The sequence below is a fragment of the Phymastichus coffea genome, unplaced genomic scaffold, assembly GCF_024137745.1.
Source record: "Phymastichus coffea isolate CEN01 unplaced genomic scaffold, Cenicafe_Pcof_1.1 PCOF00009, whole genome shotgun sequence".
Lineage (NCBI taxonomy): Eukaryota > Metazoa > Arthropoda > Insecta > Hymenoptera > Eulophidae > Phymastichus > Phymastichus coffea.
The window spans coordinates 1,889,312-1,902,272 of record NW_026706820.1 but is presented as its reverse complement, the minus strand read 5'-3'; the positions used below and the strand labels follow the sequence as shown (position 1 = coordinate 1,902,272).

The 12,961-nt window shown below is 35.3% G+C and overlaps 1 protein-coding gene across 5 annotated transcripts in view; it reads right to left on the bottom strand.

The window, feature by feature from the left end:
- Window positions 1-12,961, bottom strand: part of LOC131671062 (endophilin-A) — a 1,254,901-nt gene that overhangs the window by 147,121 nt on the left and 1,094,819 nt on the right. For 4 of the 5 annotated variants that reach the window (XM_058947219.1, XM_058947193.1, XM_058947202.1 and 1 more), the window contains one exon: window positions 3,566-3,658. The exons of the other annotated variant lie outside the window; for it this stretch is intronic. In XM_058947219.1, coding sequence (XP_058803202.1) covers window positions 3,566-3,658 — 93 coding nt within the window. The remainder of the gene's footprint in view (window positions 1-3,565; window positions 3,659-12,961) is intronic. 5 annotated transcript variants of the gene reach the window in all.

Here is a 12,961-nt window from a genome sequence, read left to right as displayed (position 1 = left end):
ACCACATCTTTGAGACGGGCGGAACAAGAGGAATGGAAAAAGAGCTTGAGTGTATAACTCTGAAGTTGACTGCTTACTCTGAAAAGAAACTTATCCAAACTATTGAAGAAATAATACATCGAATAATTAATAAATGCAAACTCTGATTTTCAACTCAATCTTGCGATATAATCAATATCACGACCGATTTCTGCACAAAAAAACTAAAATTGGAAACATTTATCACATTTTTCTAAGCATTATATCACATTTTTTCAACTATTAACAAGGATGACAACGCTGTACAAACGACAATTTGCGGGACTACATGCGAGCCTCGTGCTCACGTTACATCGTGTAGTCATTTACTTAAGCACAGTTTAGATAGATACAGTTACGAAACTTAATGCTTGTAAAGTTACCTGAATTTTCTACTACATGTGTACAAAAATGTACGACCAAGAACATGACGTATACGCCGAGTGCAGCCAGCTGTTCAAGTGATTTATTTGATTGGATTAATTGGACGGTGTTTAATGATATTATTTTTTCTTAACAAAGAACGAAAAAATATTGTAAAATACCTTATAGCTGTTTAAATAAATTATTATTCACGTTTGTTCGACAAAATTGCTTTTCTTTTTACAAAGAACGAAGGAATGTTAGAAAACTATCAGTATTTAAAATTGCGCGGTCGATAATGCCAGGAATATGACGGTCGATACTACATTGGAGGATATATTTCTTATTTAAAATGTCGCAACTATATATATCTAAACTTCGATATCATAGGATTAACTTGGAAAGTAGCCGAAGCTAAGATCCAGTGAAAAACTCAGTTTTTTACCTATAACGCTTTACAGGTACATCATAGGATAAAACCAATAGCACTATCGTATTCTACGTTAAAAAATATATGGAAAATATATGTTACACTTTCCCCATTGATACATGATATGACGAGAAATCAACGATTGTATTCTGACCATTCTATTTCTCGAGTGTTACATAAAGGTCCTAAATACAATCATTGATTTGTCATAATGTAATAATGCTAACAATGAAGGTATTATATTTACATATAGTATAATATGATATAAGAATACTTTCGAAATTACTAATATAAGTGCTCACGCTTATTATTATATAAATCTGATATAACGCCATACAAATCTGATATAACTCGTATATATTTTCGATTTATTTTTTAACGTAGAACTGGTACTATTTATTTCATCCTAATAACCGTAAATCCATGATTCGTCACCAGTTGTCACTCTTTTGAGTATATCAGGATCACCATTGACGTCGTTTAACAGCTTCTTGAACAATGCTTCTTCGACGATCCTTTTTTTTAAAATTAAGCGGTTTCAGAACCAATTTTTGCTGCTACACGTTTCATGCCCAAAACCTCGGAAAAAATTGCATTGCATGAACTAACGGAGATATTGACGTCTTCAGTCACTTCTCTAATACTGATTCGACGATTTTTTAACAGTTATTGAAGTGCTGGGGCGTCCAGAGCAAGATTCGTCGTCGGTGTGTTCTCATCCATCTTGAAAGAACTTATACCACTAGTAAACATTTTTTTGACTTAAAGTAGACTCACCGTATGCCACTGTCAACATTTCAAGTATTTTGGAGCACTTGATTCCATTTTTTACACAAAATTTTATGCAATCTCTTTGATCCATTATTTTCGACAGCAGAAAATCGCCAAGCACAAAAAATACATTTAACGTTTCTGTATTGAAAAAAAAAGTTAACATACAAACTGACTGAAACTGTGAGCATATGTAAGGGATGTCCCTTTCATACATGTATACCAACATAATAAAAAAAATATCGATGATCGAATCTACGTAGTCCACCCAATTTAAAAATTCACCTTACTTTTTGAAGACACCTCGTATTCGCTCTGTCAGTTGAAATTGTTAACCTATTAACCTATTGTTAACCAAAATTGTTAAAATATTCAGTAGTTGTTAACTCAGTGTTCGTGGTTTCTGTTCAATGTGTGGAGCCTTTTGCGTTATTTGAAAATTGCTATTTTAAAAGCCAAGTTGTCAAAAAATAAAAAAACCTCGTATACATTCCCACCTTACAGTACCCTTTGAGAATAGCTCTGAGAATTTAATTGTTTTTATGATACTAAATTCTTACTAAGATTAAATCATCATAACAGATAAATGTTTTATTAGTATATTAAATGAAAGTATCATGATAAATATTCATTTTTACAGTAAGAAGGTTTAGTTAATTTCTTGTAAGGACCTAATAGTAATCGTTACCAATTAAAAATCATATTTTTTAATAAAGTACTGAAGAATCTGATAATTTTGAATATTTGTTACATACCTGACGGGACTCTGGCTGAGATGGCCGGCCCTGTCTGGCCTGCTCTCTCGCCCACGATTTGCTCCTTCGTTGTGACCATGGCGAGCATGATAAAGCCAAGAACCATTACCGATTCCCACAACGCTTTATTCTAGGATAAATACCTGTGGCTGGTATCGTTAGTGGGAGCCAATTGAGAGCGAGAATGGCAGCGTTGAGAATAGAGAGAGAAGTTACGTCACGTAAACAAGCGCGAGCGACCTGCATCGAGGGCGGAGCCACCAGTGTTGCTCGAGCCTGCACGCGCGCGGCGGCGAGAGAGTAGAGTTCGAGCTCAGCATTTGATCAGAGAGTATCGACCGTGACGGTCGAGAACGTGCGCGCTAGAGAGAAAAGCCATCGATTTCCAGAATTGCTGATTGCAGAGCAACAGGTTTAGGAATGAGGACGATGCTGGGCATAGAACGGCGAGGAAAAATTATTGTCCAGGGCTTGGAGACTTCGAGTCAGCCTGATATCAATTTGTCAGCGACTGCAGCATCAGTTCAGCCAGCAGCCTTCTTCAGGTCAGGTCGTCTCTCTCTTTCTCTCTCTCTTCTTTCATTCGCGAGTGTGCGACGCGACGGCGAAGTGCTCGCCATCATCCACGAGCACCGCGTTTACGGCGATATCCATCCTTCATCGCCTCTCAAAGATGTTCTTGTACCGTTCCCCTGTGCGTTCTTCCGCACGAATGAAGGCACGCGGCTACAGAGAACGATGCGTAAGTCCGCGTTGTCTCTATTTTTGTACAAGTTAATAAAATAAATATAATCTAACGTGATTGAGAGTCATTACTGTGTGCGCTCATCATTTCCGTCCTCTCGGATTAAAACCCAATCCACCAACTTCGTGACGAAGCCCATCATCACATTTGCAGTGGAGTGAATGAACCTTCCGCACCTTCCTCTTAAAAATAATTAGTAACAGAACACTTAGGCACTGGCCTAAATTGTGGCTAGTGGGAAGAATTGAATACGATTCTTTCCCTTACACGTTTCATAAATTATAGTGTTACACATATATTGGTTTATTTTATAACTTATACGTTTTCTTCACAAATCAAAGCAAATTTTCGTGTTCAGAACTAAGTTAAATTTTCTTAATTATTTCAACCAATAAACTAAAGTTTTATAGCATGTCATTATAAGCCAATATAACTTCAGTACTGAACATGAGAACATGCAAAACTTAAGGTAAAATTTCTTACCGGTACTAGAAGGTGGTTGGTTGCTCGATGGAAATACTTCCATCTGCGAACGCTTGCCTTCACCAAGAGTTGGAGATCCTACCCGACTAGTTCCTAAAAAATAAAAAAATTTCAGTTATACATATATTTGTATGAGTATTACAAACCATAGTAGATAACCTAGAAAGGCCTCAGATTAGGGGGAATCAGATGTGTCTCCTGAAATTTCATTAATAACACAGGCCTGCAAGGTTTTGTTCTTTTGCAACTGAGAGTCATTTCCGAAGTAATTTTTGGCGTAGAATTCGAATCCGTCATCAGAATTTCTCCATCACGTCAGGTTTTTGAGTAATCGTCCCCTAAAGGTCGAAAAAAACACGTTTTTTGGCCATATTCAAGGCTTGATTACATGTGAGTTTATATTCTTTTCAAAAACGGTCAAATTCTAGAATCATTATAAAAAAAAACTAAGAAATATATCGTATTCTTCCAGGAAAATTGGCCGAACTTTTAAGCTCATGGTGAAACCTCAAAAATGGCAAACTTCAATTGATGATATCTTGATGAAAAAAAATGATATCTTAAATTTGAAAAATGGGTTTTGAAGGGTAAGAGTGCTTCTTTAAGATGCCGTCAACCGTTTTTGAAAAGAATATAAACTCACGATGTAATCAAGCCTTGAATATGGCCAAAAAACGTGTTTTTTCGACCTTTAGGGGACGATTACTCAAAAACCTGACGTGATGAAGCAATTCTGACGACGGATTCTAATTCTACGCCAAAAATTACTTCGGAAATGACCGTAAGTTGTAAAAGAACAGTGACGACTCTCTATTTTGCAGGCCTGTGTAATGATACATAGTCATACGGAAAATTAGTTTTACTATTTTATAACGCTGTCTGTTGTATGGTATATCCATCGTCTTGTCTAGAATATCATGTTTTTCTAAATACGATGATAGTTTCTTGAAATACGAAGTCGTCAATAGGAATGTATCGACAAATATTAGATTTATTTCTCTACATTCCACATACTTGGTGAAAGATATATATTTTCCTTCGATTGAGGAAGAAGACTCATTGAACCAGGGAAACTATTGACAATTTCTTTAAAATGAGGGCTCGTACAACTGAGATTATGAAAAATATACGGGTATATTCTTCCATTATTGATAAGCAATCAATCTTAGGCCAGCCAGCGATTGTGCACCTAATCATTTACGTTAAATAAATACATTGAATATTATGCATAATAATACAACATAAATCAACGTAAATCACTTTTTACATAAACAATAGTTCATGTGAAAAAAAATTATATATACAATCGTTGGGCTATCCCATATTATACGTGCTATGAGCAGGTTTATGATATTTTTCCGTAAAGTGACGATAATCGAGAATTTTTGTATCCTTTTCAATATCAATAGGCTTTTTCTATATATACACTACCGTCCGAAAGTTTGAGCTCACCTAGAAAAAAAAGGGAAATCTTAAAAGTTCGATATCTCAGCAACTAAACATCGTAGAAAACTTTACCTTAGCTCATTTTTAAGCTCTTGCTGAGCACTTCAAAAGTCATGTTTACAGATTTTTTGTAAGATCTACTCAGTTCATTCTGTACAAGTCTATAAAAGTCGACATTTCGAAAAATTTTTATTCCAGTTCAACTTCTTGTATGTTACCCGGAAGATATCATATCTTTAAAAACTAATTCTATCACAAAGTAGGATGTAAAAGCTTTAAAATGAGCTGAGAAACGTTCATTCAAGTCTATTTTTCATCAAGTTATAGATATTTTTGTGAAGAATATCCAATTTTCTAAATTAAAGTTTATTTCAGTAACTATCCACCGTACAGAAAAATGATACTCAGAGAATATGTTCCATTTTCAAAAGAGAATGGAATAATAAATTCCAAAATTCATGAAAAGAACTTTTATTTTTCTACTATTCTAGTCAGCTCTGTTTAAATCATGAAAAATTATACAGGAGTATTATATACAAATAGTATAAATATCAATTGTGAATAGAATGAAATGAATAAGTATATTTGGAGTTTCCATCATCATATTCTAACAGAAATTAACGAATCATAAATATTTATAGGAATACGTCGATCGAATCAGTTTTATACAAAAAGTATAACAGAAACTTAAGTAAATTAAATCACTCAAACTATAATAGTCACTCATAACACTACAACATAAACTCTTTATTTTTTAGTCTTAATTCATTCAGTTACTAGTCACTTTATTTTAAATCTTAGTTTTATCAAAGTATCCGCTATGAAATCTTATTATAGCTTTGCAAATGCGCCGCAATCTATCAATTAATTTTTCAACACATTTTCTCCAATACGGCACCATTCTTCTTTTAATGATTCCCGTAGCTCATTTTTATTCCATAATCTTTTGCTCTTGATGCTTCTATCCAAATGATCCCATAAATACTCGATAGGATTACAGTCAGGACTCTGAGAAGGCCACTCTCTGATCTGAAGGCTTTTTTGTTTTTCTTTTGACCTTAAATAATTCATACAAAATTTCGATGTATGCTTCGGGGCATCGTCTTGTTGCATTACAAAATTTGCACCAATAAGTTGATTACCCGATGAAATCGCATGGTATTGTAAAATTTATGATACACACCTTTATCCATTATGCCACCTTTTTTAACAAAGTCGCAACTGACGTTCCAGCAAAACAGCTCCAAACCATTACGGAATCTCCTCCGTGCTTAACAGTTGGAATTATACAATTTTCACTCATTTTTTCATGAGCTTGTCTTCGTACATAAACACGGCACTTCGAAGAAAATAATTTGAATTTTGACTTGTGAGTGAAGAGAACTGTCTTCCAATCTTCCGGTGTCCAATTATTATATTTTTTTACACAGACCAATCTTTTTTTTTTATTAACTTTCCACAAAAGACGTTTTTTAATAGCCACCCCCCCCCCCCCCATTCAAGACAGCATCACGAAGATGGCGTTTAATTGTAGTAGCTGACACAGTTTGTATATTATCAGCTTCAATAATCTCACTACTTATATCTCGCACAGTTTTGAAACGATTTCGTTTACACCTTAGAATATGTAACTGGTCGCTCGATTAAGAGCCTTTTAAATAAATGCAGAATAGTCCAAAAAGCCAACGACAGCTCTCCGTACTCCGAATTGCACTAGCGCAGCGAATGGTAAAATAATTTACAACTAACAACTATTTATTTTAATTTTTTTTCATATGCTGTTACGCGATGAGCACCAGCGTTACAAATTTACTAACTACTAATACCTGCTATTCTTCCACTGACTACTCCGAAAAGTTAATATATGAATTCAAGCACAGGAAAATAATCAACGCTGCAAAAAAAGGAAAAACCATCCTATGTACGCCTACATGATGCAAGAAAAATAAGGAGTCATCAAATGCTGGACGTACACGATATGGAATTCCAAGATCTACGTCCGAAAATGCACATACCATGCCTCAAATAATTATTTTAATCTTGCGTAAGCGTATCGGATATTTTCTTCATGTTGCCTACACACAGAAAATATTTTGTAATTTTGCCTATGGAAAGCAGCGATAACTTTCCTAATTTAATTAATATGCGCAATAATACTCGAAGATATCGATAACAAAAATATGTAAAGATCGTCTCGATATTTATCTCGAATTTATATACCGAGAGATACAAATTAACCTCTCGCTATTATTTAATAAAATTCATTTTAATATTCGTCTCAATTTAAATGCTGCTCGATATGCATATTCATATTCTACGCTAGCCACGCCCACTTACGTCTAAGCCTATGCAAAAAGAACGAGATAGCTTAATAGATAGAAAAGGACGGCGTATCACACTCGGCTTGCCTAGTAGATAGAGACAGAATAATATCTTGATCGATGCGATAGGGAAAGATAACGTCATGAGCGAAGATTATCGAAAAAAAATTGTATTGCGACTATGAATATTCATGACTAGGAGAAAGTGGAGAGGGAAGAATTAGCGAGAGTTTGCCGATGGCTTTAGTCAAGTACAGATGTATAGTTCTGTCTCTTTGAATCATTTTGCAGATCTTTTCCTCGTGACTTTCCAAAGTTCAAGTGCCTGTGCACCATAGCTTGCTCGTGCTCACCGTGCCTAAATTTTGAGATTAATTGTCACATTATTGGATGGAATAGGCATTACTGGCGATAAGAGATTATTTTGAGCGTATACCAGCTTTACATAAAATTAGAGTGAGTACCGCACGACTTATCGTTACCCAGACTTTTGCCAATTTCATTTCATTATTCATCTCGATCCGCATAAATGTGCCGTATACCAGCGAAATAACTGACTTAATGAATAGTGCGAGGAGGAGTACGTAATAGCGCATTCGCGTTCGAAAACTCGTCGTGCCTATTTTTATTTTGCGAAATCTTGTCTATTTTGTTATTAATAGTTTTAAGATAAGAGCCTATATCCTTAGACTAACATTTACGCAAAATAATATCGTCATTGTATGTTATCTACTCTTCACATTTACACAATCTCTTTGTCTAATAAATCGGTTCAATTAATTTTGAATCTAACTGTATGATATATTCTAAACCTCCCGCCTTGTCCTCTATCCATCCGACCTTGGGTTTCGCTCCAGCTTCGACAGAGAACCAGCGGAGTTAGTAAACATATAGCCGATTTTGATCCGACTACTTGCTATCAAGGTAAGCCACGACCAAGCATCGATTGAGCTAAGCCGCGGATAAATATCGCGGATAAACAAATCTGTACACCTATTGATTCGAGAATAATATTTTGTCAGCTTCATAGTTCAAGGGGATTAGCCTGACGAAATGCCAAATTACTCTCTATAAAATTATTTACAGTGCGGGTTGAAAATTCCAACGCCCGCCCTTACTACTCAGGGTGGCACTCCCCTGAAGAATTAATCCTGCTTAATTAGTAGTGCCTGGCGCCCAATAATCTAATAAATTAATTATCGCAATTTGGGATTAATATTCCGCCAAGTAGCATGGTAATCATTTAGTCGGTGAAAGCACCATGTTACAAATAATATGCTGATCTTGTTGTGAAGTTGTTTTACGAGGCCGACCTACGCGCTTACGATCTTTTATGCCATATCCTTGCTTGTACCGCTCTACTGTATATTTAACACCACTATAAGAAATATTAAATATTTCGGCAATTTTTCGGTACGAAAATCAACTTTTTTGTAATACAAGAATAGCTGATCGTGTTGTTTCAGGAAGTTCTGATTTTCAAGCTATCTTAAAGAGAGCATTCCGAGTACTGTACGAGATATCTATTTCGTTTTGAAAATATAGGTAATTTCAAACATATGTGGATAATACTTAGGTGAATTTCTAAATAAAATAAACAAAGTCACACGCAACGGTCAACGTATTAAACGTATATTGTATTCCTTACACATGTCCTAATAATAGAACTATTATGATACAAACGGAAGATTTTGCTATTTAAAGATTACATTTTCAGTCATATATTATTATTTGATTCTCCTCTTATCAAATACGCGTTCTATGTATATATAATACTGTTGTACGACTTTTCATGATTTAGACAGAACTGGCTAGAATAGTAGAAAAATAAAAGTTCTTTTCATGAATTTTGGATTTTATTATTCGATTCTCCTTTGAAAATGGAACGTATTTTTTGAGTATTATTTTTCTGTACAGTGGATAATTACGGAAATAAACTTCAATTTAGAAAATTGGATATTCTTCACAAAAACACCTATAACTTGATGAGAAATGGACTTAAAAGAACGTTCCTTGGCTCATTTTGAAGGTTTTATATCTTACTTTGTGATAGAATTAGTTTTTAAAGATATGATATCTTCCGGGTAACATACAAGAAGTTGAACTGGAATAAAAATTTTTCGAAATGTCGACTTTTATAGACTTGTACAGAATGAACTGAGTAGATCTTACAAAAAATCTGTAAACATGACTTTTGAAGTGCTCAGCAAGAGCTTAAAAATGAGCTAAGGTAAAGTTTTCTACGATGTTTAGTTGCTGAGATATCGAACTTTTGAGATTTCCCTTTTCTTTTCTAGGTGAGCTCAAACTTTCGGATGGTAATGTAGTATATCGCAGCATGAAGAAAGCTAAATGTACCTTCAAAAATTAAATTTATCATGGGCTGTAGATTTTTGTATAAATCGATTTTACTTTTATAATGAATGCACAACGTTGTCATAAATTATTTAAAGGATAATAAGAGAGACAATTTCGTTCTCAGCAATGAAAGGACGAAAGAAAGTGCAGGTTAAGAAATAATTTTACACTATCGTTTACATAAAAAACTTTCAATTTTCTTTACTAAAGAACACATACGAGGTGTGTTCAAAAAGTAAGGTGACTTTTCAAATTTCACGGGCAACGTACTTTCGATTATCGATTTTTTTATTTTGTTATGTTGGTACACTCTTCCCGAATATCTGTACCAAGTTTCAAGTGTATAGCATTTTTTGTTTGGTTGTGAGAGGTGTAAAGGTTATAAGTGTTTTGCGTGCTCGGCGATTTCTTGCTATCGAAAAATATGGATTAAAGGATTTGCATCAAATTTTGTGTAAAAAATAAAATAAAGTGCTCCGAAACACTTGAAATCTTGACGGTGGCATACGGTGAAACTGTTCTGAGTAAAAAAACTGTTTACAAGTGGTACAAACTCTTCCAAGATGGCCGGGAAGATGCCAATGACGAGCCTCGCTCTGGACGCCCAAGCACGTCAACAACTGATGAAAACGTTCAAGCAGTGAAGAAAATTGTTCTGGAAAATCGTCGAATCACTATCAGAGAAGTTAGTGAGAATGTTGGTATATCGCTTGGCTCGTGCTATGAAATTTTTTCTAACGTTTTGGGCATGAGACGTGTGTCAGCGATGTTTGTTCCGAAATTGCTAAATTTTGACCAAAAGAACCGTTGCATGAGCATCGCTCAAGAACTGTTGAATGACGTCAACGACGACTCAGATTTACTCAAAAGGGTCATAACTGGTAACGAATCATGAGTATATGGTTATGATATCGAAACCAAAGTCCAATCTTCCCAATGGAAGAGCCCAGATGAGCCAAGACCGAAAAAAGCACGCCAAGTTCGATCAAATGTCAAAGTTTTGCTCACTGTTTTTTTCGATTACCATGGCGTGGTGCATCAGGAGTTCTTACCATATGGACGTACGGTCAATAAACAGTATTATCTTGAAGTTATGCGCCGTTTGCGAGAAGCAATACGAAGAAAACGCCGAGAATTGTGGAAAAACAATTCATGGCTTTTGCATCACGATAATGCCCCTGCTCACTCATCTTTGCTTGTGAGAGATTTTTTGGCCAAAAACAACACCACAATCATGCCTCAGCCACCATATTCACTGGATTTGGCCCGATGTGAATTTTTCTTGTTCCCAAAACTAAAGAGACCTATGAAAGGATGGAGATTTGCAACGGTTGAAGAGATAAAGACTGCATCGCTGGAAGAGCTCAAGGCTATACCGAAAAGTGCTTATGAGAAGTGCTTTGAGGATTGGAAAAACCGTTGGCATAAGTGTATTGTATCTGAGGGGGATTACTTTGAAGGGGACAACATAAATATTGATAAATAAATAAATATTTTTTCTTAAAAATACAAAGTCACCTTACTTTTTGAACACACCTCGTACAAAATAAAACTTAAATTTTCATTAATAATCATAGTGTTATTATTTACAATAAAAATACTGAAGACTAAATCTATCGTAAAGAAGGAGCAAATAGTCTGGCGAGCGAGTACGTTGACAATTCGCTATCTGATTGTGAGCTGTTGCTCTAATCGCAAAGAAGAGAACAAGGTAGCTGGCTAATGAATTTCTTGCTACCAGATCTACCAAATTAAAAATTAACGCGATCTTGAAACTACCATGGAGAGAGAAAAGAGAATTTGCGAGAGACAGAATTGTTGAACACTTGACCTTATTTGCTGTTTGATCTGAAGGACGAAGGCCACGAAAAGGTGCGCTGCCATTAGAGGTATTCTTTCATGAGCTTTTTCTCGGTGATTCATTGTTCTGTTTATGAGCTCGCTATTCCACCTGGCTTGTTTCTTCTCCTTTTTGATGCATTTAGTCAAATAAATAACTAATAAAAAAGATGTGATGCAGCATTAACTTTGAAGCTAGACCATTCGGTAGAGCTGGCTTAGCACTGCTCACACTGCTGGAACTCTTTGAACCTCTTCAGCCACTCTTTGGTATTCATCAACGTTAAAACAAAGAGGCCCATAACTAAGAGCATTCTTATTGTACACCTAACACTAAGTATGCTTTACTGAGTAGAGGGAAGAAGGAGAGAGGCTGAGGAGAAGCAGAATTACTGCATGCTCTTGCAACACTTTCGATACATCATCTAGAACTATATTAGAGGATGTGAAAAAGTGATATATAAGTATATGAAGTAAGTAACTTAAATAAATGTACTCGTAAATGCAGTAAAATTGTAGAAAAAACTGAGGAGAAGGCGTTATTTGACATAAAAAAATCAAATAAATGCGATTTGATAGATCTCTGAATCAGATCATGCACAAATTTTTCAACGATTTGAAGACTTCCTATAATTACCATTTAAAGCAATTTTTTATATTGACAAAAAAATTAAACTATCAATGTCAAAGACTTTTAACGTTTACTCCACGATGTACGAGGTGTGTTCAAAAAATAACGAGAATTTTCGTTTTATGAAAAAAATATTTATTTATTCATCTACATTAATGTTGTCGCTTTCAAAGTAGTCCCCTTCGGATACAATACACTTATGCCAACGCTTTTTTCAATCCTCGAAACACTTTTGAAACTCGATCTTTGTAATAGCTTTTAGCTCTTTCAGCGATTCGCTTTTAATGTCATCTATGCTTGTAAAACGACGGCCTTTTAATGTTCTCTTTATTTTTGGAAATAGAAAAAAGTCACATGGAGCCATATCTGGCGAATATGGAGGCTGAGGCATCGTTACAGTTTCGTTTTTGGCCAAAAATTCACGAACAAGCAATGAAGTGTGAGCAGGCGCATTATCGTGGTGCAAAAGCCATGAATTGTTTTGCCACAAATCCGGGCGTTTTTTTCGGATTGCTTCACGCAAACGACGTTGAACTTGTAGGTAGTACTGCTTATTGATTGTTTGACCTTGTGGCAAGAATTCATAATGCACTATGCCATTAAAATCGAAGAACACAGTGAGCATAACCTTCACATTCGACCGCACTTGTCGAGCCTTTTTCGGTCTTGGCGATCCAGAATGCCTCCACTGGGACGATTGAGCCTTAGTTTCGACATAATATCCGTAAACCCATGTTTCGTCACCTGTTATATATATATATATTTTAGTAGTTCTGCATCGTTATTGACTTCATTTAGCGA